We start from the raw sequence: 24155 nt of genomic DNA on the forward strand, positions 1-24155 counted from the left end.
ATCAGGATCACCTCCTAGTCTCTCAGTTTTAAAGCTATCGTCTTGAAACCTTCCTTTGCACGCAGTATATATGTAAGTCAGAACATCTGAGATCGGCCGATTGTATCTTATAGCTGCCATATAAATGATTGATCGGAAATGGCAAAAGTTTGGTGTTATTAGACAAAGAGAGTTGCGATTTTCTATGTATTCTATTTGTGGCAGAATAATATGACACACCAACTTTCATAAGGAACCTATTTAAAGTACTTCGCTTGAGAATCGGCTGAGAATTGGGAAAGATATAGCCATCATTGTAGACCCTATAGGGGAAAACTCCATTTTCAAAGGATCTGACACGTGTATCCTATGTACTGAACACAAATATCTTGAAATTTTGGGCGAAAATCGGGGTTTTTGACTTTCAAGTGCCTTAAAAACTCGACAGCGTTACCTGAGGAATCTTGTCCTTTAACTAATGCAATTTCATTTTTTTAGTTCAGATGAATCTGTGACAAGTTATCGGGTACCCCGCAGAACTCTTTTTTCGAGGCGCCGCCGAAGAAATTTCCAATATCTCACTTAATTTTAAATATTTTTGAATGAAATATAAATTCTTAAAAAAATGTCTATTTTGCTCCAATTCAACTATTCCCTCAAGTCACTTCCCACAACTAAACCAGAGTCGATTGTTTATTTTTCAAAGACGGAGCCTTGGGGCCGATCCTGAAATGTCTGAAATTCAAAATTTTGGTTTCCGACCTTCTTAAATGTTTTTCAGTTAAATTGGAAATTTTATTCAAAATTTAAGAAATATAAGAGGACAGTTTATCTTATTAAATTAATTACATTTTAATGCATATTTATAATATTTATATTTTCTAAAAATGTTTCATTTTCCAAGTCCGTTTTAAAATTCTGTTCTCTTTTTTCAATCTGTTCTTCGGATGTACATATTAATGTAAAACTCTTCGGGGCTATAAGGTGCAGAACTGAAATAATAGAATTTAAAAATTATTTCAATTTAGTTATTTTAGAAATTTCCAGTTGGAGATGAAACTAAAAGAAAACCTAAATTAGTATACACACCTCACACCAGGGTCGAACCACCAGCCAAAGCCTTCTTCCTTCGCCAAATTACGATCAGGAACTCCATCCTCATCTCTATCGAAGGTGGAAAATTTGGAGTCCTGCTTAGGGCTCATCGCGCCGTATCCATTACAATTGCCAATACTTTTCACCTTGTACCCGTCGCTTCTATCGCCCACAATAAAATGGTCGCATCTGCTTCGCCCCAAAGTGTCGTATAAAACTACTTCATTACGCTTTCCACTGGTCAGACGGTGCAATCGATTGAGTCCAATAAAGAACTCACCGGAACCATCAGTTCCGACATCGCCAAATCCACGTTCATAATCCTCATACGTGCGATTAAATATTTGTGAATGAGACATTTTTTTAAGAACCTTCAACCATCTAGATCCAATAGACGAATCTGATCTACAAACCACTTTAAACGGGTCTAAGCCTGGTAGTTTGATTTCGCGGAGGACTCTTAATTGTTCTTGGTCTCGTGGACAAGGATCTGGAAAATCTGAAAAATTCGTTATGTTATTTTGTAAACGACTGGGTTCTGTCGACTTACCTATGGTTTCTGTTTTGGGCGTCGTCTCAATCTTAATATTAGGCAGTGGAGTTGTTGGGACCTCCCCAGTTCCTACTTCCGACTTCGTTGGATTATTTTCATGAATTCCTCCGTTCTTTACTATTTTTTCCAACTTATCGATGTTTTCGCGGAACTGATTAGTCAACGTTGCAAGTTCACTTTTTTCTTTTAGTTCCCTAATTTGATCTTTTAGGATGTCGATTCCCTCACTTTGTTGCTTTATTAGAGCTTTTAGATTTTCAACTTCCAGATGCTTCGAATGCAACTGCTCATTTTTAACTTTCTCATCACTAAGTTGACTCTGCACTTCCCAATGCTTTCTCACCAAGTCCGAATAACTCTGTTGGCATTTGGATATCTGGGCATATTGTTTTAGATCCTCGCTCTGCAAATCCGAGTATTGTTTCTGAAGTTCCGAATAGTCTGTCATGCACCTTAGAAGTTGGACATCCTTCTTGTGGCACTTCTCGAAGTACCGTTGCACATTAATGGTCTCGCACTCTTCTTCCAGGGGATGGCAGGTCTGTGGAATTAAAAATTAAATTACTTTTTAAAATAAAACACTCAAAAAAGGTATAACTTACTTCTTCCGATCCCAAGGAGGCGGAAATTAGGGTAATGGCAGAAATGAGGGCCACGGGGAAGATCATCTTGTATTTTTATGATTGAACTTAACTTTCTACTGAAAGAGTTTCGGCGAATATTTCAACTGAAGCTGCGAGTCTTCAAGCTCCGGCTTTTTAAAGCCGTCCTCGGACATGAGCTTGAGCTTTAGTTTCTGATAAGAAATTGGGAAATACCCACACATATAGTAAAGCCAAAATATTCCACAGAACACGTACGGAAGGGATGTCAAGGGTTATTGGAGATTAGAGAGAAGTGATTAGCAAGAAGACCTGGCTTATGTTCTTAGCTTTTTTTTCTTCAGTGTATATATTTGGGCTATATACATGTACATATGTATGTACGTACATACTATATATGCAATAAATTATTTATATATTACCTTGCGACCTATTACCTATTTTTCCCAAAATTAAAGTAGTTTTCAAATAGATTTTAATGACGTAATAGCAGAACTTGCAAAAATGAAAAAAGCTTGAAAACCAACCATTTCAAATTGACGGAAAGAGCACAAAAAAAAACTCTTTCACAATTTGGTCGGCTTGACGTTGTGGCCGTTTATTTAAAAAAATTCCGTTTTTTATAAATTCAAAGACAAAAGCATAAATAAAACAAAATTTTGAAGAAAATTCAAAATTTTTTTAAATTTTAAATAAAGAAAGTGGAACATTGGCAGACTAAGGTCACATTAACAAGCCGATTATGGATTATGTCATGAACTATGAAGAAAAAGCTTACATGTTTGATAAATTCTAATAAAAATAAAAAATAAACTAAATTTGAGAAGGTCATAAGGTCAAGATAAGGTCACATTGTCTTAGTCATATGTATTTTTTAGGAAACAGTGTGACCAATCATAAAGAAAAAGTTTACTATTTGGTGTTTTTGCCAAAACTGGTGCGCAGATACATATATATTTCTTCAATTTACATAGATCTCTTAAAGTTTCAACTTAATTTTAAACAATATTTTTCCTTTTTGGCCAAAATAGTGCGCACTACAATCATTAATTTCTAATAAACATTAATATATTTGGTATTTGAATGGCTATTCTTAGACTGCTGTTCCATTGATGAGATCGTAGGGATCCCTACCCTGGGATAATCCAAAGAGACTGGCATGGGATCTCCGCCGCTCCCGCTCAATTTCGTCCAGATCAAAGGCATCGCTCACATAGCTGGACCTTCTTTGGGGATCGTCGAAGGCATAGGCCCTTTGGAATTTGGCTGGGTGAGATGTGGATGCGCTAGATGCTCCTGCTGCAGATCCCAGTACAGATCCGGCTCCTCCTCCTCCTCCTCCTGGATAAATGGGCTGTGGATGTTGCTGATAACCATTGGAATAGTTTGATGGCGACGATGGTATAGCCACCGGCCACTGAACTTGTGATTTTGGTGGGACTTGTCCACCTCCTACTACTCCTCCTCCGGAGCCTGTTCCCCCAGCTCCCGGCAAGGTCAAGGTGGAAAGGTAGCGATTCTGTTGCTGCAATTGCTGCTGATGTTGCAACATCAGTTGGGAGAACCTCTGCTGGCTGCTGCTCAGGGTATTGTAGCCTCCACTCTGCAGGGAATCCGAGGACTGCCGGAGGAAGCAGCGTGGCAAGGTGCTGGGCGGTGGGGGGAAGGGCATCCTTTGCATTTGAGGCCAAGCTCCTCCAGCGATTCCAGTTCCAGCTCCCTGCTCCGTGTGAAGGGAGAGATTCGAGTTCAAACGCCTCAAAGGTTGTCCCAAGGGATCCAAGCCCATGGAGGAGCGACGTGGGACAACCAACTGGGCGTGGTCTATAAAAATAAATATTTATTTTTAAATTTTTTAATTTAAAACTATTTATATTTTTTATGAATTTTTTTGTCTCTCACCTCCCACTACATAAAGTTGATCTTCTTCGAGTCGAAACTGTCTGAAACCGTGATCATCGCCATCCTCATCATCATCGTCCAGGACTTCCGGGTCTGTCGCATGTCCTGCATTCTCTCTCCGCTCCATTTCCACCGCCCTGCCTTCGTCCTCGCCCTCCTCCCCAGCCCCCTCACTGCCACTAATGTAATAAATATTCTTCGGTTTACTTCGCATTCCCGCTCGACGACAGAATTCCTGAAAGAGTTCATCCTTAGTTTTTCGCAGGCCCCGTTTCAGGCCACCCAACCTGGACTGATCCTCCAGCTGCACGCCGGAAGTGTTGGTGGCCATGTTTCTTTGCTGTTTCCGCTTCAGTTGTCCTGTTTGTGGCGCCGCACTTGTCCCAGATCCGACCGGTGCCGTGTATATCTCGGTGGTGGTGGACACGGACCTGGTGAGTGGGAACTCCTGCGGCAGATCGGCAAACAGGGAGGGAGCCGGTGCTGTAGTGGTGGCCGGTGGAGCAGGCGGTGGTGGCGGAGGAGCAGCCTCGGTGCAAAGTTCATTCAATGATTTGGCGAAGCTCCGAGAGTGGAGATTACATTTCGAGACAGCGGGTTTTTCAAAATAGAAACTAAAAAATATGTACATAGTTCATTAAATCCTTACAAGGATAATCCAAGGACTACCCACCGCCTGTCCAAGTCATTGTGAAGATACAGGTTCAAATTGGAACCGGCATTGGGATGCTTCCGGCAGGCTCCTGGCAGAGTCTGGGTCTGACCCGGATGGCCATAACTGCCCGGATGATGTCCTGGAGGTCGTGTCCTAGCATCGTGTACCTGATGCTGGCGCGGATTTCCACCGCTACGCACGATTCTCGAACCTGGCTGTGACTGGGACTGCTGAGGATGATGAGTGTTGGCATTCCTGGAGGAGTTCTGCAGATTATCGCCCCTCGGCCGTGGTCTTTGCAGCCCGTCCTGACTGCCCAGGGTGCCCGGCTGCTTGTACCGCTTGTAGGACTGACTCAATGGATGCTGGTTGGCGCCCTCCTTGAACTTGGCCTGGATGTTGGCAACACTGAAGCAGGGCAATCGCTAAAAAAAAAACAAAGAATACAGAAATGCGAAGCATAAATAAATAAAGTATCGAAGGAAAAGGCAAAACCAAATAGGGAAAGAATGGGAAATGCATTTAAATCCCCCAAGGACTCATCCTGCACTCGGGCAGAAGAATTATGGGCTGGGTGACGATGCAACGCCAAGAAGGATGGCCAGGATAAAAACAGGAAATCAGCCAGACGAAGGCGAAAAATGCCGGAAGAGGACAGCGCAGAAAAATTGCTATGGAAATATGTACTTTTCCGCAAGGATATGTCAAAAGTGTTAACGTAACAAGTTTAAGTTAATATTTAAAATGTGTAACAGGATGTTCGGCAGGAATTGGCAAATGGTGGGAAAATATTAAAGGGAAGAGTAAGTCTAGGGAGTCTAAGGTTTCTAAGGATATTTGTTTAAGAAAGGAGAACAAATAGAAAAATAATATAAAATATAAAACATATAAAAGGATATATGTACGTATGGGATAAGGTATAGGACATCATGGGAAGAATAATTATATTTAGTTGAAAATAGATTCGATTTTTTGTTGGAATGTTTAAACAAATTAAGTGGAAAAAAGTGTAGACATTTGGAACAAACCTTTAAAAAAAAAAACATAAAAAAAACTTATCCAAAATTATGAAGCATGATTGTATTAACTAAAAGTGAACCTAAACTTGTCAAACACTTAAAAACTTGTAGACTTAAAAATAATACTCTATTTAAACTTACACTATAATAATTCACTTCCTGTAGATTAATAAATAAAAATATATTCAAAACACCCACAAATTCCGTGACAATAAATCCACAAACGAAGAGGAAAAAGCTTTGTCCATAAGTAACTTTAAACAGAGCCGGTTGTAGGGTCGATCGAGGCCTCAACTTTGACCCAATTTCCGCTTTCAATATGGAAATATAAGCAATCAAGCCAATGAGCATAACCAAACCTATAAAAATATAATAAGTAATTATATTATTTATAATTTTAACTATTTTACAATAATAATAACTCACCACTAACAATAAACAGTATCCCAGCACTAAAATAATATAAATTATTTTGATGCGAACAGGTAGGAATCAAAAATACAATAAAGCTGATCACCAAAAACACACCTGCGGCCAGGAAAATGGGACATGATTTGGTGACAGTATCTATTTGGAAGAAAACAATGTTTTTTTTTTAATAAAATTAAAAATATTATAAATACATACGTACTTATATTTAAACTCTCTAGCTAAGTTCATAATATATTTATTACATTATTTTATGAGTATGGTATCTTTTTTGATGATAACCGGAAACATTTTTAAATATAAAAAACAAAACATTTCTATATCGATTCCCTCCATATATTTATACAAAAATCTCATTGGAAAATATTTTTCATTATATATTTTGGATGAAAATATTATTTTGGATTTTTAAAAAATATTTTGCGTTGAGATTCTTGAACAAAAAGATGGGAAATCAATAAAGAAATCGACTAAAATACTCTGCTTAAGAATCAGGTATGAATTGACAGAGATATGGACATCGCCGTGGGCCATAATGGGGCTACTTGCGTTTTTGAGGGGATCCCATGAGGAAAATTGAGAAAAAATCTAATAAATATTTTGCTTTGAGATTCTTAGACAAATAGATAGGAAATCAATATATAAATCGGTTAAGATACTCCGCTTAAGAATCAGGTATGAATTGACAGAGATATGGACATCGCCGTGGACCATAATGGGGCTACTTGCGTTTTTGAGGGGATCCCATGAGGAAAATTGAGAAAAAATCTAAAAAATATTTTGCATTGAGATTTTGATACAAATAGATAGGAAATCAATAAAGAAATCGATTAAGATACTCCGTTTAAGAATCAGGTAAGAATTGACAGAGATATGGACATCGCCGTGGGCCATAATGGGGCTATTTGCGTTTTGAGGGGATCCCATGAGGAAAATTGAGAAAAAATCTAAAAAATATTTTGCATTGAGATTTTGATACAAATAGATAGGAAATCAATATAGAAATCGATTAAGATACTCCGCTTAAGAATCAGGTAAGAATTGACAGAGATATGGACATCGCCGTGGGCCATAATGGGGCTACTTGCGTTTTTGAGGGGATCCCATGAGGAAAATTGAGAAAAAATCTAAAAAATATTTTGCATTGAGATTTTGATACAAATAGATAGGAAATCAATAAAGAAATCGATTAAGATACTCCGTTTAAGAATCAGGTAAGAATTGACAGAGATATGGACATCGCCGTGGGCCATAATGGGGCTATTTGCGTTTTGAGGGGATCCCATGAGGAAAATTGAGAAAAAATCTAAAAAATATTTTGCATTGAGATTTTGATACAAATAGATAGGAAATCAATATAGAAATCGATTAAGATACTCCGCTTAAGAATCAGGTATGAATTGATAGAGATATGGACATCGCCGTGGGCCATAATGGGGCTACTTGCGTTTTTGAGGGGATCCCATGAGGAAAATTGAGAAAAAATCTAAAAAATATTTTGCATGGAGATTTTTATACAAATAGATAGGAAATCAATATAGAAATCGATTAAGATACTCCGCTTAAGAATCAGGTAAGAATTGACAGAGATATGGACATCGCCGTGGGCCATAATGGGGCTACTTGCGTTTTTGAGGGGATCCCATGGGGAATTTTCAGAAAAAATCGCCGTGGCCATAATGGGGCTACTTGCGTTTTGAGGGAATCCCATGAAAAAAATTCAGAAAAAATAAAAATAATATTTTGCATTGAGATTTGGATACAAATAGATGGGAAATCAATATATAAATCGATTAAGATACTCCGCTTAAGAATCAGGTATAAATTGACAGAGATATGGACATCGCCGTGGGCCATAATGGGGCTATTTGCGTTTTGAGGGAATCCCATGAAAAAAATTCAGAAAAAATAAAAATAATATTTTGCATTGAGATTTGGATACAAATAGATGGGAAATCAATATAGAAATCGATTAGGATACTCCGCTTAAGAATCAGGTAAGAATTGACAGAGATATGGACATCGCCGTGGGCCATAATGGGGCTATTTGCGTTTTGAGGGAATCCCATGAAAAAATTCAGAAAAAATAAAAATAATATTTTGCATTGAGATTTGGATACAAATAGATGGGAAATCAATATATAAATCGATTAGGATACTCCGCTTAAGAATCAGGTATAAATTGACAGAGATATGGACATCGCCGTGGGCCATAATGGGGCTACTTGCGTTTTTGAGGGGATCCCATGGGGAATTTTCAGAAAAAATCTAAAAAATATTTTGCATTAAGATTTTGATACAAATAGATAGGAAATCAGGTAAGAATTGACAGAGATATGGACAACGCCGTGGGCCATAATGGGGCTACTTGCGTTTTTGAGGGGATCCCATGAGGAATTTTCAGAAAAAATCTAAAAAATATTTTGCATTAAGATTTTGATACAAATAGATAGGAAATCAGGTAAGAATTGACAGAGATATGGACAACGCCGTGGGCCATAATGGGGCTACTTGCGTTTTTGAGGGAATCCCATGAAAAAAATTCAGAAAAAATAAAAATAATATTTTGCATTGAGATTTGGATACAAATAGATGGGAAATCAATATAGAAATCGATTAGGATACTCCGCTTAAGAATCAGGTAAGAATTGACAGAGATATGGACATCGCCGTGGGCCATAATGGGGCTATTTGCGTTTTGAGGGAATCCCATGAAAAAAATTCAGAAAAAATAAAAATAATATTTTGCATTGAGATTTGGATACAAATAGATAGGAAATCAATATAGAAATCGATTAAGATACTCCGCTTAAGAATCAGGTAAGAATTGACAGAGATATGGACATCGCCGTGGGCCATAATGGGTCTACTTGCGTTTTTGAGAGGATCCCATGAGGAAAATTGAGAAAAAATCTAAAAAATATTTTGCATGGAGATTTTTATACAAATAGATAGGAAATCAATATAGAAATCGATTAAGATACTCCGCTTAAGAATCAGGTAAGAATTGACAGAGATATGGACATCGCCGTGGGCCATAATGGGGCTACTTGCGTTTTTGAGGGGATCCCATGGGGAATTTTCAGAAAAAATCTAAAAAATATTTTGCATTAAGATTTTGATACAAATAGATAGGAAATCAGGTAAGAATTGACAGAGATATGGACAACGCCGTGGGCCATAATGGGGCTACTTGCGTTTTTGAGGGGATCCCATGAGGAAAATTGAGAAAAAATCTAAAAAATATTTTGCATTAAGATTTTGATACAAATAGATAGGAAATCAGGTAAGAATTGACAGAGATATGGACATCGCCGTGGGCCATAATGGGGCTAGTTGCGTTTTTGAGGGGATCCCATGAGGAAAATTGAGAAAAAATCTAAAAAATATTTTGCATGGAGATTTTTATACAAATAGATAGGAAATCAATATAGAAATCGATTAAGATACTCCGCTTAAGAATCAGGTAAGAATTGACAGAGATATGGACATCGCCGTGGGCCATAATGGGGCTACTTGCGTTTTTGAGGGGATCCCATGGGGAATTTTCAGAAAAAATCGCCGTGGCCATAATGGGGCTACTTGCGTTTTTGAGGGGATCCCATGAGGAAAATTGAGAAAAAATGTAAAAAATATTTTGCGAAATCGATATTGAAATAAATTAAGGTACTGCGCTTAAGAGTTTCTTACTTTATTTTTAATGGCAAAGATATAGACAACGCCGTGGTCAATATTTTGATCCTCCATACATTTTTTTCACTGTTTTTTCTCAGGAAGAGGATTCAAGGAATCTGTAAGGATCCTGAAGCGTTTTAGTAATCCATTAATAATTTTAGTGAATAAAATCTAAGCCACTGTTTCAAAATCTTTAAATCCTTAAATTTGTGGCAAAGATAATTGAAAAATGCCTTGAACCACAATTCATTTTGTCCAAAATCAAGCTTCGTATGTGACGAGAAAAACTGTCACTTTTATCCTGCGGCCATTTGGCCTTGTTGTCCTTTTGTCTTGACTTTGTCGAGTGTCAAAATAACCCAAAGCCAAGAGGAAAAAAAATGTATATTTATATACACATACATTATAACACATCTATACAATATATAATGACACTGGCAAACTGTTTGGGCTTTTTGGTTTAATAGTTTCATTTAGAAAATTGTGACCCGCGGTCAAATGGGAAATTAGTTTTGAGGAATTGTTTTGTGACTTTAGACAACAAAACAAAATTAATGGGGAATCACATACAATGTAGGTATTTGAGAGGCTCACTGAATTGTTTTGTAAATCAATGGAATTCCATTGATGACTTCGATTCGAATTTCCACAAGGACATTGGTGACCCCGAGCACTAAATACAATTTGGCTGATAAATCTTAAACAATAAAGCAAAATTAATGGATAAATTTGCACATATAGGTATTTGAAAGTCTTATTGAATTGTTTAGCACTGGTGACCCCGACGTTTCAAAAGACCAAAGACCAACAATCATATGAAAACTTTGCCTTTAATTAAAATTCAGGCAACTAAATTCCGTGTGGATGTTCGTGTGTGGCAACTAAAACAACAATAAATCAATTTCAATTTGGTCCAGTCAGCCAGGTGACTGTGGGGGTATGTGTGTATTGGTGTTGGCCCGGATTTAAAGGCATTCGCCTGGTTAAACACCGGATTAAGCCAGCCAGCTAAGCCCATTAAGATGCAGTTTCTGGCGGGGCTGGGAATTAAGCATCACCTCTGAGATGGATTCATTCAGCTGGAAGCCACATACACTCAACAAAAAAAGTGGGCTAAAAGGCTAAGAATCTTTTACAAAATAAATTATTTTATTCACAAAGACATGGCCTTTTAGATATTAAATTAAACATTTTAAGCTATAAACTATTTTTTTAAATTTGTTATCATTTTTATCACAAATACTTACAGGGTATTGCCGGCGTCGAGTCATGTGGATCTGGTTGGTAGCCTTCTTTAGGAAAATAGTCAATTTTAATGCAATTATATGAGTCCACATCCAGGCCTTTAAATAAAAACAATTATTAAAGAATTAAGATTTAAATAAATAGAACATAGACTATGTAAGAAAAAAATTATATATTGAAAATTAATTTTTAAAAATATTTATTTATTTTAATATACTAATATACTAAAACAAGAAAGGAGAGTAAGCTCGGGTAGATCCGAAGTTGATATACCCTTGCAGTTTAGATTGGATATTGATCACAAATATCCGATATAATTGGCCGATCGTTATTGGAACTTTATTATAAAACCAATTTATTGGTTTATTATAAGACCAATTTATACCAAATTAAAACAGTCACAAGCTTCTATCGTCAAAAATACCAAATTTGGTATTTTTACCTAATAAAATTTTTGATTAGTTATATGGCAGCTATAGGATATACCTTATGTTTGAACCCTATGAAATTTGGTATGTCGTAGTATTCTGCCAACAATATAATCTATTAAAACATCTAAACTCTCTTAGTCTAAAAACACAAAATTTATGGCATTTCCGATCAATCAGTTACTATAATATAATATACATCCAGATGTCGATCCCAGATGTTCCGACCTACATATGTACATACTGCGTGCAAATAAAAGTTTCAAGATTTAATTAGACCATGCAGTATATACATACGTTGTAAGGTAATATATAAATAATTTATTGCATATATATTATGAACATATGTATGTATATAGCCTTAATATATACCAAAAGAAGAAGCTAAGAACATAAACCAGATCTTGTTGCTAATCACCTCTCTCTAATCTTCAATAACCTTTGACATCCCTTTCGTACGAATTCTGTCTGTGGAATATTTTGGCTTTTCTAAATGTGTGGGTAATTCCCAATTTCTTATCAGAAACTAAAGCTCAAGCTCATGGCCAAGGATGGCTATAAAAAGTCGGAGCTCCAAGACTCGCAGCATCAGTTCAAATATTCCCAGAGACTCTTTCAGTAGAAAGTTCTGCTCAATTAAAAAATACAAGATGATCTTCCCCGTAGCCATAATTTCTGCCATTTTCCTAATTTCTGCCTCCCTTGGATCGGAAGAAGTAATAGCCGTTTTGTGTGATTTATTTTAAAAAGTAATTTAATTTTTTATTCCACAGTCATGCTACCTCTCCGAAGAGCAGGAAGATCAATGTGCATCGGTTTGTTATCCGATCGTGAAACCTCTACTTCGATACTTCGAGAAAACCAACCAGAGGGATGCAGAGCTCTTAAAGTGCAGGGCTGATTACACCGAATTGCAGAAAAAGGGTCTAGAAAAATATTTCCAGATATCAAAATGGCAACAGGATTATTCGGACTTGGTGAAATCGAATGCGGAAGTGTTGAGGCAACTTAAAGATAGTGAAGTTAAATATGAGCAGTTGCATTCGAAGCAGCAGGAAGTTGACAATCTAATAAATCAAAAAAATAATGAAATCGACCTCCTAAAAGATCAAATTAGGGAACTAAAAGAAAAAAGTGAACTTGCAACGTTGACTAATCAGTTCATCGATAAGTTGGAAAAAATAGTAAAGATTGGAGGAATTCATGAAAATAATGCAACGAAGTCGGAAGTAGGATCTGGAGAGGTCCCAACAACTCCACCGCCTAATATTGATAATCAGACGACGCCGAACACACAAACCATAGGTAAGTCGGAAGAACCCAGTTATTTGCAAAATATAATAACGAGTTTTTTAGATTTTCCAAATCCTTGTCCACGAAACCAAAAAGATGTCCTTCGCGAAATCCACCTTCCAGGCTCAGACCCGTTTAAAGTGGTTTGTCATTCAAGATCGACATTAAGATCTGGATGGTTGACTGTTTATAAAAAACATTATTATCCAGAAATATTTAATCGCACGTATGAGGATTATGAACGTGGATTCGGAGATGTAGGAAATCATTGGCGGGAAGAGTTCTTTATTGGACTCAACCGATTGCACCATCTGACCAGTGGAAAGCCTCATGAAGTGTTGTCATACACCAGTGCGGGGCGAAGCAGATGCGACCACTTTATTGTGGGCGATAGAAGCGAAGGGTACAGGGTGAAAAATATTGGCAATTGTACTGGAGACGATGTATGGATGAGCCCTAAGCAGGGCTCAAAATTTTCGACCTTCGATCGAGATGAGGATGGAGTTCCTGATCGTAATTTGGCGAAGGAATTTGGCTTTGGCTGGTGGTTGGATCCTTCCATAAGGTGTGTTTTCTAATTTGGTTTTTTATTTTGTTTCATCTCCAACTGGAAATTTCTAAAATACCTAAATTAAAATAATTTTTAAATTCTATTATTTTAGTTCTGCACCAAAACGTATTTTTTCCACCAAAAGGTATTACATTAAAATGTACATCCGAAGAGCAGATTGAAACAAGCAACATTTTAACACGTACTTGGAAAATGAAACATTTTTAGAAAATATAAAGATTAAAAATATTCATTAAAATGTAATTATTTTAATTTTAAAATTATAAAGACGATAATTAGGTAAACTGTACTCTTCTATTTTTTAAGTTTTGAATAAAATAAATAATTAAAATAACTAAAAATTAATCAAAAATAATTGTTTTCACTGCAAAAAGGTAGAAATGGTCGGAAACCAATATTTACAATTTCAGACATTTCAGGATCAGTCCCAACGGAGCCTTTGAAAAATAAACAAGCAACTTTGGTTTAATTGTGGGACGTGACTTAAGGGGGGGTGTGTTTAAATTGGTGCCAAATGGGTAATTTTTTAAGAAGTTTTATTGGCAATACGGGTATTCTCAGCTAAATTTTGGTTTATTTCATGTGATAGGGCAACATTTGAACATGTGTGAAAAAAAATTATATTATATATTTCATCCAAAATATTAAAAAAAAAAAAGGAAAGCTAACTCTGGGTGGAGGCGAAGATGATATACCCTTGCAGTTAAAACCTTATATACACCGCAAACTTCGAATATAGTTGGCTGATTCTTATGAGAATATCATAATATAACCACTTTATTACAATAAAAAATCTAAATAAAATTTCCGATCGTTCAGTTATATGACAGCTATAGGATATAGTCGACCGAACCCTTATGAAATTTGGATCCTGATCAAGAATATATATACTTTATAGGGTCGGAGATGTCTCCTTCACTGCGTTGCACACTTTTGACCAAAACTAAAAATACCCTCTGCAAGGGTATAAAAACGTTTTAAGGACAAAAAGTTAAAGGTATTGGATATATACCTGCCCTTTCACATTCCTTTCAAACCCTAAAACTAAAATCTAAAGATTTGGTTACCAAAGCACTCTCTGCCTTCAACTTCAACATACTTAGTTCTCCCAAATGTAGCCACCGAACATCCGCAAAAACACCAAAAAAGACACAGCCGAGAGATACAGGGTGGTGCCCAGTTGCAGATTTTCAAAGATGCCGCTGGTCAAGAAGGGACCTCTCAAAAGACACAAATGGCCGACCGAGGAGCTCCAGAAGGCCGCCAAAGTTATCATCGACAAGGATACTAAGAAACCCAAGAAGATCAAGTCCAAGGGCAAGGTGAAGGGCAAATCCAAGTCCAAGGTCAAGTCCAAGTCAAAGGACAAGTCCAACGACAAAGTCGCTGCTGAGACAGAAGGTAATGCGGAGGTGGTCGTCGCCTCCAGTGCCTCACGGGTGGAACGAGGCAGCGGAGATGGTCCCCATCAGCCGCGTTCCCAACCGAGTCTGGTGGCTTTGCATTTCTCGGACATCTCGCTCCGGCATTCGGATGTCCAATTGCTGCAGTCCCACAGCGAAGGACTCAACGAACGGCTGGTGGCCTTCTACTTTGCATACTTGCAGCACCGTAGGTATCGCACCGAGCCGGATCTGATATTCCTACCTCCGGCTCTAACGGCCCGGTTGGGGCACATGGATATGCGGGAGCTAAGGCACACGGTCCGCGATCGACGCCTCCACGAGAAGCCTTTTATTTTGCTTCCGTTGTCCACTCATCCAAGGTATACTTTATCCATTTAATATTTTAAAATGTTCCTTTAAAGGCCAATTACAGACCCCATGGACATTGGTCCTTACTGTTGGTTTCCCGGCCGGATGGAAAATTCTTTCATTTCGATTCTCAGGACAATTTCCATACCAAGCTGGCGGGTTCAATGGCGGAAACTTTGCGAGCACCCCTCGGTGCCTGGGACTTTGTGGTAGTCACCGGCCGCTGTCTTCAGCAACATCCCCAGATATATGGTGATCCCCAATCGGGTATCCATCTCTTTTGCATGGCCGAACATGTGGCTGACTATGTGACCCGGTGTGGCTATGCCACCAGTTCCCTACTGATTGCCTGGGAACAGATCGACGCCATGCGCACCAGTCTGCTGCAGTTGATCCAATCTCTAGGAGGTATCCTGCCCCCTAAGAAGGGTCACTAAGAATGCCCATAAAAAAGGCGGTCTCTTACCTTTTATTTTTATTCAATTGTTTTAATTTTTAAAGCATTGTGAAGCAAATAAAAATAAAGGTATTACCTACAAATGTATATAAAGAAAACCTAAGATTTAAAATATCAAAGAATTATCCTAATTATTTGAATAATGTTTAAACAAAATTGTCTCTTGAGAAGGTATAACTCCAGTGACGAATGCACAAATACCTTAAATTTTATAAATTTTAGTGACGAACTATCCTGGTATGGTGGCAAACCCTTTTCATGATTAAAGCATAATTAATAGAACAAAAGCTACCGTGAGAATTCATTGAGTAGCCGACTGACATGTTATCCGATTGAATGATTGATTGATTGATTGATCAACTGACTGACTGAGTGACTGACGGCACTTTAATTTGGTCAAAATCTAGGCCTCTGGTGGCAATTATTAAATCCAGGCCAAGCGAAATGCACTGAAACGCACCGGGTTTTTGGTTCATTGTTCCAGCCACATCCTGCCCAACACACACACCCACACACACAGACTCATACACCTACACCTTCTTGCTAGCCTACACCACATTTGTCTTCATTTTCAGTGGCAACTACACACAGACCCACACCCACTCATACACCCACTCACCTGGCAGGGTGGTGCACAATATCCAGAGACTGGACTTGGTATATTTGGTGATGTAGGCGCCGTCGTCCAGGGCATTGAAGTTGGCCGTACCATTGTAGTTGGAATTGGGTAGCTTCTCCTCCGTGAAGAGCCATTGGGGTCCGGCCAGGGCGGCGATGACAATGGCCACCGATATGCTGCAAAAACCAAAAAAAAAGTAACAATCAAAAAGCATGCTTATTAAGGCACTGTAACAAAATTTTTTACTTAAAATACAAGAAAAAAGTTTGGTTTTGTTTAATTAAAAAATAAACATATATGTATATACATATGTAAAGAACTATTTTAAAATTTTAAACGTTTTTTATGTTTAAATATACAAACTTAGGTATATTTTTAAGTGCTATAAAATACTAAGTTTTATTAATTTTTCAGTGATGTATAATTTTTTCAGTTTCAAATTGGTTTAGAACCAGTTCGAAGTAGATCTAAATCAAAATACTCATGATTTCCCATTACTAATTAAAAATATATATGTATAAACATATAACCCTTTCGAAAACATCTCTCAGTATATTGGAAATTTGCACTTTCTAACTCAAAATCTATGTCAAAAATTTCTCGGGAAACGAGCCACCCAATAAGGGAAATAATCAAGGGAAATGCCATTCCCTACCAGGGTACTCACTCCTCTCCGAAAATTGAAGCATGCATGGAGCTTGTTTGGCCTGATGATTAAAAAATACTTGAACCTATTTGTGGTTATTGGGCTTTCAAAATGCAAAAACAAAAAAACAAAAAGTCCTCCAAAAAAAAAAAGAAGTTAATGTATGTGCGCTCCACTTTCGCCGCTTTCTCCGCACTCGGTGTGATATGCAAATAAATGTCGCCACCGCCATTCGCCATCGCAGAAAATAAAATTGTTGGCGCTGAAAAATATGCCAAAAACGAAAGAAAACAAAAATGCGAAAAAAGGTCAAAGGTTGGTTAGGTTATTTGGTGCAGAGTTTTTGGCACTACACTATATATATTCGCAGGTATTCGTAAATACATTCATGAGTGCACTTTAACTTGGCCAAATCCATCAAATGCCAAACATTTACTTTTTAAATTGAGTTTTCTAACTCGAAACGACCAAAAACGCCAATCATAATAAATCACTGGTGTTGTGCTCTCTAGTTTTTTTTTCTTTCAGTGCATAGTTGAGTATTTTTTTGGCCCATGAAAGTGTAAACAAACCATTATGCTAACTTTTATTTGTTTGGCAATTGAGGTTTTAGAAATCGGAGAAATAAAGTGTGAATTATATAGGCTATTGATATGCAGAATATATACAATATTTTTTAATAAAAATTTAATTTCAATAATCCTTAATACTCAATAGTGTTGGTAATTCTATTTTTTTTTTCAATAATAAAATCCTAAATGGGCCAGACCATGTGGGTCTCCAAGAAACTAAGCTTTATAGTTTTGTGGGTCTTCTGCTAATTGGCCACACTAATCCAATTGAATACCATTATTCTGGTAACACTGGAAACTTTGGTAATAAAAAAACACATTCCACTTACTCAAAATTACAGTTTTCACACAATAACTTTTAAGATTTAGCCTTAAATTTAAATTCAAAAATTCGTATTAGTCTGAGAATTAGTAGGCCGTATTTAAGTTTCTTATCAAAATCTATAAAGTGTCAAAGTCTAGAATAGTCAGTCATTGATTCCACAACTCACTTCAGTTCCGTACCTGCCAACCTTAAGTTTCGCTTTCGGTTTCCTTATGAGATCCTATTTTTCAAAAAGTTAAATAGATATATTACTATTTTAGTTATTTAGTTCTTCAGTTCAAGATAAAAATTAAGGGAAAAGTAATATAAATAAACAAAAAGCACAGTAAGTGGTACATATATCAAAACAATGCGTAGTCTATTTTCAAGTCGGTACAGTAATTCGCGAAAAGAATTCTATGAACGTTATGAAGGTATATTTTGTTTTGATTATATATATTTTTTTAAATTTTATTTCAATATTTAATAATTTTATGTATGTTTGTTTTTCTGTTTTGCGTGTGTGTTTTTTTTTAGCTGCTCGGATATTGCATCCAGATCTTCCATTGTGTGAGCGACCTGTAGAGCCAGCCCGAAAGGAAATCGTCGACTGCTCGATTCGGCGTCGATACAAGTCCTACAGGGAGCTTGGCAATCAGACGACCGAACAGTGGCAGAGCGAAGCCTGGCTATCCAACGATCGTCTACCGATTGTGGTGCGTCGTTCCATTGAAACCAGGACGAGCAGGGTCCTGTTGCCGCGCTACGATCCTTCCACAGCCACCCACGAGTTCAGTCACAACGGCAGGCCGCAACGAGGTCGTCGTCCCGGCACCTCCGCCATCGCCAAGTGCGCCTCTGATTTCGCAAAGCAAGTGGGCGGTTATCAGTCCAGTCGATCACCATCGCCGGTTCCTGAGTTAGATCCCCTTCGATTGGACTACTCTGACGAGGACGATAACAGAAACATTAATATCGTGCTCTCCGACGATTCCGACATAGAGTTCGTAGAGTTTAAAACCAAGATGCCGTCACCATTCTTTCCGTCATCGCCGTCTTCCGATTCGGATGGCGATGCGGATGCCATGCCGCAAAGCCTGGAACTGGCGCCAAAGGTCAAGGGCAAACGAGGTCGTCCTCCCAAGAATGTTCTACCCGTATACGGCTGTGGATTCTACGACGTCAATGCGAACAAGGAGAACATTCCACCTACAAACTGCCATGATCTGGACACGAACAACAGTCCACGGGCCAGTACTATGAGAGGACGCCCCAAGTTTTTGTGCCCAATTCCAACGTGTGGACAAGTTTTTGCGCTACGGTATGTAATCAATTCTTCTGATATGGTTTTTATTAACGCTTTCGTAAAAATTATTTTGTAAACATTAGTAAACAATGTCTAGTATGGCTGTAGTTGTTGAGAAAGCTTATTATAACCTATCGATATATCGTACATGTTTATGTTTTGATTTTTTTTTTGTTTGACATTTTCATTACAACACTTCTAATTTTTTATGAAATTGTTATAAGAATAACAAATTATAAAAATATTGTATAAAGTTTGGTATAAACATTACCCAGTTTGGCTGTTGCCAAATATTTTGTAACTATTGTCCAGAGTGGCAGAGGATCTTCATTTTAAAAAATCTTTTCGAAATCAATATGGTCTATTGTGATTTGTTTTATGTCTCTTTATGTTGTTTGTTGTTTTTATAAACTTGTCATTTTACCAAAATATTGTTGTGTAAATAACGATCAGCTGTTTTTTTTCAAATCTCTCATCTCAAAGCTTATCGATATAAGCGACATATTTGTATTAGCTTGTATCGCTTTTTAGTTTTGTTATTTAATATGTAAATTGGTATACATATATATTTAATCTTTTACAAAAAAAATTTAAATTTAAACCATTTAAATATTGATAAACTCAATTCTTTACTTCTCTTCAATATTTTAAAGAAAACTTTTAGCTCTAACCGATAGTTGTTTAGCTTTCAATGAATAATGGATACCATCTCTATAGACTCTTTAATCTGATTTTTATTCTAAAAAATTCCCAAATATGTCTAAAATTAATCAAAATTATTTCTAAAAACATAAACATGGATAATAACTAATATAAATCTCCCCTAAAATAGCCGTTTGTTGTACAAACATCAACGTGATGCTGGCCACCACAACTGGACACACAAGTGCGATAAGTGTGGCCAGATCTTTCGCACGGCAGGCTTCAAGAGGATGCATGCCGAGGCAGCCTGTGAGCGCAATTTGTTGAAAAAGAAACCGAAAACCAAATGAAATTAAGCAACTTGTATAGTAGGGGAACAATGACTGAATAAAACGTAATACACTTCCCCAATACCTTTCAATCTCATTTTCTATATACAAATGCCACCTACACTCGAAGCCACTAACTTTTTCAAGATTTGTTGTCAATATCCCCAGAGGTAAGTCAGAAACGTTCATATTCGTAGTATAAGTATTTCTTTTCTTGCACTGCACTGTCGTGCGAAATAGTTTGCGAACAAATTAAGCCCACTTTGCAGTGATTTGTGTCGCTAACACAATTATTTGTCAAGCAACAAGGATGAAGGCGGCGGTAGCGCAAGGATGTCTTGTCTCGTTGCCTCCTACCGACTGACAAGGACGACCCAGAGCAGAGTGAGAAGCTGCCTTTGCCAGGCAGGCAGGTCCTGTCTTATGCCTTCTCCTGGTGTTGTTGTCGTTCACGGGGCACGTGAAACGTGGAAATCGCTCCACTGACATTCCTTTAGTTTTTCTTTAAACAGAAATGAGACGAAGCAAAGGAAATTGCCAAGAATATATATATGGTATATATATATATATATATATATATATGTATATCTTGTGCATATATATACTCGTATATGTGGGCGCTTTTTGCGAGAACTCAAGCTTTTGGAATTCCAGCTGTTTATCATCAGTTTTAAAGGATTCGACAATTCGAAGGAGTGTTCTTTATTCACTCTATTTTTTTACAATAGGAATTTCTTAAATTTTTTTTTTGTAAATATAAAGAATCTGACATGTGACCCCTAAAGTGAAAAAGAGCTGAAAACTTGCCAGCTAAACTCTGCGGCATAATGTGCCTCCCAACACTTGAAAGTTGGCCAATAAAAAGTAAACGAAACGGAAATTGGTAACTGGGGTATGTTTTTTTTTTCATTTTATTTTTAATAAAATTATTATAAAATAAAAAACAAGTAGTAGAATTAGAGTAATGTAAAGTAAAGAGCACTACGATATATATACCTTCTGTCAAAAAAGTACCGGGACTGGATTAATTAAAACGCCTGTGCTAAACCGATATCGGAATTTTTTTTTTGGTATGTTACTAACACTGTTCTGCATTACTAAGTAAAGTTTGAGCGCGATCTGTGAAGTAGTTTGTTTACAGTCGCTGGTTACGTCAGTCTATGTTCTGATTGTTCTGATATCCTTATAAAAATGTGTAGATTAAATCACAAAAGTAAGTCTATTAACTCTGATTAAACTAAAAATTCAAGTTAATATTAATTTTTATTTTCAGGTCTACGATAGTTACAGGATATAGTCCTTATTCCGGATCGTTTCAACTTTTATGCTCCACGAAAAGACATAAAAGCTGTGTACAAAATTTCAAGACAGTAGCTTTCAAATGTAAGTCCTAGCTTACATTAAGAACAATTTGGCGGACAAACGGACACACGGACAGGCTTATAACGACTCCAAAAAAGAACCTTTTGAAAAATATTTACACTTTACACGTCATAGATATTACTGATTTGATTTTAAAGTTTTGAAATTATTTAACTAAACTCTTAAACTAATTAATTTTAAATAACTATATAATTCTGATTCTTGGACTTACCTGGCTGCCACGGGTGTGAGTAGCCACAGGTAGCCTCCACTGGTGTTGACCATATTGCTGATACCGCCCTGATGATCGGGCATGCCCACAATTCCGCCTCCCAAATGATGTTGCTGTTGTCTTAGAATATGTTGCTGCTGCTGCTGCTGATGTTGCAATTGTATTTGCTGTTGTTGCTGTTTCTGCTGTTGCTGCTGCTGATGTTGCAATTCATTTGGTGTTTTGTAATTTCCAAAGCCAGTTACTTGTCGCTGTTGCTGCTGCTGTCTCCTGTTGTTGCCAATATTGTTGAGTTGCAGATCACTGAAGCTGCCAGCCATAGAACCAAATCCTGTGGCAGGAATACTGCCAGAAATGGTGTTGATCACTCCAGTTTGTTGATGTGGCTGGGAAACGAATCGCTGTCCCCTCGGCAATGTTGCATATGGCGATTGTTGTGGTTGAAGTTGCTTCTGTGGCTGTTGCTGTTGCTGCTGCTGATGTTGAGTTGAATTACTTCTCTCTATAGAAGCACTAGTTGTTAGTTGATGCATTGCCAAAGGTTTTGGTTGCGACTCTTGACTTTTTGTATTGGAATTCGAGTTATTTTGATTGCTAATGACTTTCAAGTTCTTGGCATTATTATAGGGATTTTCGCTATTAATGCTGTGCGTTGAGGCCACACGAAAGACATTCGGCACCGAAGGATAGTCCCTCATTTTTAACACTCGAAGTTTTCACAGAAAAAAAATAGAAATACTTTTCTTTGACTTTTCAAACAGCCCGCCAAAAAACCCAAAAATGCCAAGTATTTGAGAAATATCTTGTTTTATTTTTGATGACACGTCCGTTGGGCTGAAGAACTTTCACTCGACTAAAAGGTTTTTTGGTCCTGGCCAAAGGACTCGCCTCGACCAAACGAACCGAAACGAGGCAGCTTCGGCTCTCCGGTCGCCGATGTGGCTGTTGTTGCTGTTGTTGCTGTTGCAGCTTCACTGGCGATTATAAAACCAAAGCCAATAGCAACACTAAACATTTTTATATCTTTCAACGCAAATTTTATCTCTTTAAAAAACAATTTTTAAAAAATGTTTAGAATAACTTCTTTTATTTAAAAATCTACAAAGAGCATATTTATCTTTTGCAAGTTTTCAAGGTCCCTTTTAAAAAACCTAATCCTTAAAGCTAGCTTTTTAAAAATTACACAGCTAAAAAATTTTGTTAGCAAACATTTCTCTTTTTTAATTTTAGTCACCTTGTTTGAATTTTACTAAAAATACGTTCATATCAATTATGAAATGAAACAAATATTGAAAATATTGTACGAGCTGTATGAATATTAATATTAAAATACATAAAATAATAGCACAAGTTCATTAAAACAAACACACTGTAAAAATAGGCCTAGAGTTAAGGTTTTAGAGGAAGTTATTATTTAAAGAAGTTTCTTGAAAATGCAAATTTCATTTATAAACTAAAGATTTAATAAGGAAATTGAACAAAGATTGAATAATGATGAGTTATATTGTTTATTTCTTAGTATTTTGTCATATTGAGTCAAAAAATGATTACCATACGATTATTTAAAGTTTTTATTTAAAAGTGTTTAAAATAAAGTTTTGAAATTAAAGTTGTAAAATATAGATAGAATATTTTAGGAAAGTAGCCTTTTTAAAAGAGAGTGCTTTGTGAGGTTTTTGTAAAAATTCGTTTGCCTTTTCTTCTCCTTATAGCTAATAATACCTCCATTTATATTTACAATTTAACTTAAATTATTTAGCTTAAACAGACTACTTATGTATATACAAGTTAAATTCATTAATCAGTTACTATTATATTAAGTCAGTTATTTAGTTATTATTATATAATTATAATAAAAAGAAAAGATAAGGTATATTTTTCTTTTCAAATTCAAAGTAAAAATTAGTATTGAGATACAAAGTTTGAAAATAATGTAAATCACTTGTCGATTTTATAAGAAAAATATTAATAAAATTCTTTATAGACAAAAGTTTTAATGCCTAAAATATTAAAAATATAACATTTTTACACTAAATACCAAATTTAAATCTGTTATTATATACTTTTTTTTATTAATAATACTAATTCTTAAACCTTTTATAACCTAATCTAATATTTTAATATTCATATCTCTAATATTTAGTAATATAATTTCTCTCAGTGCTTTCCTAGGGCAACTAACAAGCAGTATGCAACAATAGCAACAACCAGCAGACGTTTGCAACTTCCGTTGTTAGCTAAAAGTGACTTCCGGTCGCTTGGGGATCTAACTGTACTTGTCTATCTGTATGCGTGAATAGGTGTGCACCTATCCCCCGATATAGAGAGGATATAGACGAGTCTACAAAGGTGTATGTATGCGTGTGTGTGTGTGTGTTGCACTTAGCTGCAAATCTAAGCATTTAATGCAAGTCACTCCATACCACCCACTCAACCACTCACTTGCTGGATTCCGGATTCTTCAGGTCTCTGTGCAACTCTCGTTT

The 24155-nt window shown here is 36.7% G+C and overlaps 4 protein-coding genes across 4 annotated transcripts; 2 read left to right on the plus strand and 2 right to left on the minus strand.

Moving 5' to 3' along the window:
* Nucleotides 1–910: 910 nt before the first annotated feature.
* On the minus strand, nucleotides 911–2334 carry LOC108133602 (angiopoietin-related protein 3-like). The gene is made up of 4 exons (XM_043212966.1): nucleotides 2230–2334; nucleotides 1625–2168; nucleotides 1069–1573; nucleotides 911–971 (listed from the first exon to the last, which is right to left on the minus strand). The coding sequence occupies exons 1-4, from the start codon at nucleotides 2293–2295 to the stop codon at nucleotides 911–913; spliced, it is 1176 nt and encodes a 391-aa protein (XP_043068901.1). The 5' UTR covers nucleotides 2296–2334.
* Nucleotides 2335–3244: 910 nt separating this feature from the next.
* Nucleotides 3245–22367, minus strand: stg1 (stargazin-like protein). The gene is made up of 8 exons (XM_043212965.2): nucleotides 21670–22367; nucleotides 16277–16452; nucleotides 11157–11252; nucleotides 6232–6372; nucleotides 5947–6164; nucleotides 4805–5211; nucleotides 4132–4745; nucleotides 3245–4053 (listed from the first exon to the last, which is right to left on the minus strand). The coding sequence occupies exons 1-8, from the start codon at nucleotides 22365–22367 to the stop codon at nucleotides 3323–3325; spliced, it is 3081 nt and encodes a 1026-aa protein (XP_043068900.1). The 3' UTR covers nucleotides 3245–3322.
* LOC108133459 (uncharacterized) lies at nucleotides 14506–15733 on the plus strand. Its single transcript, XM_017253395.3, has 2 exons — nucleotides 14506–15211; nucleotides 15265–15733. Exons 1-2 carry the CDS (start codon nucleotides 14643–14645, stop codon nucleotides 15635–15637), a joined length of 942 nt encoding a protein of 313 aa, XP_017108884.2. The 5' UTR covers nucleotides 14506–14642; the 3' UTR covers nucleotides 15638–15733.
* On the plus strand, nucleotides 17837–20157 carry LOC108133458 (uncharacterized). Its single transcript, XM_043213085.2, has 3 exons — nucleotides 17837–18232; nucleotides 18336–19119; nucleotides 19937–20157. The coding sequence occupies exons 1-3, from the start codon at nucleotides 18169–18171 to the stop codon at nucleotides 20094–20096; spliced, it is 1008 nt and encodes a 335-aa protein (XP_043069020.1). The 5' UTR covers nucleotides 17837–18168; the 3' UTR covers nucleotides 20097–20157.
* Nucleotides 22368–24155: the final 1788 nt, after the last annotated feature.

The sequence above is a fragment of the Drosophila bipectinata genome, chromosome XR (genome assembly GCF_030179905.1).
Source record: "Drosophila bipectinata strain 14024-0381.07 chromosome XR, DbipHiC1v2, whole genome shotgun sequence".
NCBI lineage: Eukaryota > Metazoa > Arthropoda > Insecta > Diptera > Drosophilidae > Drosophila > Drosophila bipectinata.

Excerpts from the sequence above, each read along its gene's own strand:
- LOC108133458 (XM_043213085.2), top strand. The coding sequence starts at position 18,169 with ATGCGTAGTCTATTTTCAAGTCGGTACAGTAATTCGCGAAAAGAATTC. Across the intron at positions 18,233-18,335 it reads ATTCTATGAACGTTATGAAG|CTGCTCGGATATTGCATCCA; the intron begins GTATATTTTGTT and ends GTTTTTTTTTAG. Across the intron at positions 19,120-19,936 it reads GGACAAGTTTTTGCGCTACG|CCGTTTGTTGTACAAACATC; the intron begins GTATGTAATCAA and ends CCCCTAAAATAG.
- stg1 (XM_043212965.2), bottom strand. The coding sequence starts at position 22,367 with ATGAGGGACTATCCTTCGGTGCCGAATGTCTTTCGTGTGGCCTCAACG. Across the intron at positions 11,253-16,276 it reads ATTGTGCACCACCCTGCCAG|GCCTGGATGTGGACTCATAT; the intron begins GTGAGTGGGTGT and ends TTTTATTTAAAG. Across the intron at positions 4,746-4,804 it reads CACAATGACTTGGACAGGCG|TTTCTATTTTGAAAAACCCG; the intron begins GTGGGTAGTCCT and ends CATATTTTTTAG.
- LOC108133602 (XM_043212966.1), bottom strand. The coding sequence starts at position 2,295 with ATGATCTTCCCCGTGGCCCTCATTTCTGCCATTACCCTAATTTCCGCC. Across the intron at positions 2,169-2,229 it reads CCTCCTTGGGATCGGAAGAA|ACCTGCCATCCCCTGGAAGA; the intron begins GTAAGTTATACC and ends TTAATTCCACAG. Across the intron at positions 972-1,068 it reads TGGTTCGACCCTGGTGTGAG|TTCTGCACCTTATAGCCCCG; the intron begins GTGTGTATACTA and ends CTATTATTTCAG.
- LOC108133459 (XM_017253395.3), top strand. The coding sequence starts at position 14,643 with ATGCCGCTGGTCAAGAAGGGACCTCTCAAAAGACACAAATGGCCGACC. Across the intron at positions 15,212-15,264 it reads CCGTTGTCCACTCATCCAAG|ACCCCATGGACATTGGTCCT; the intron begins GTATACTTTATC and ends GGCCAATTACAG.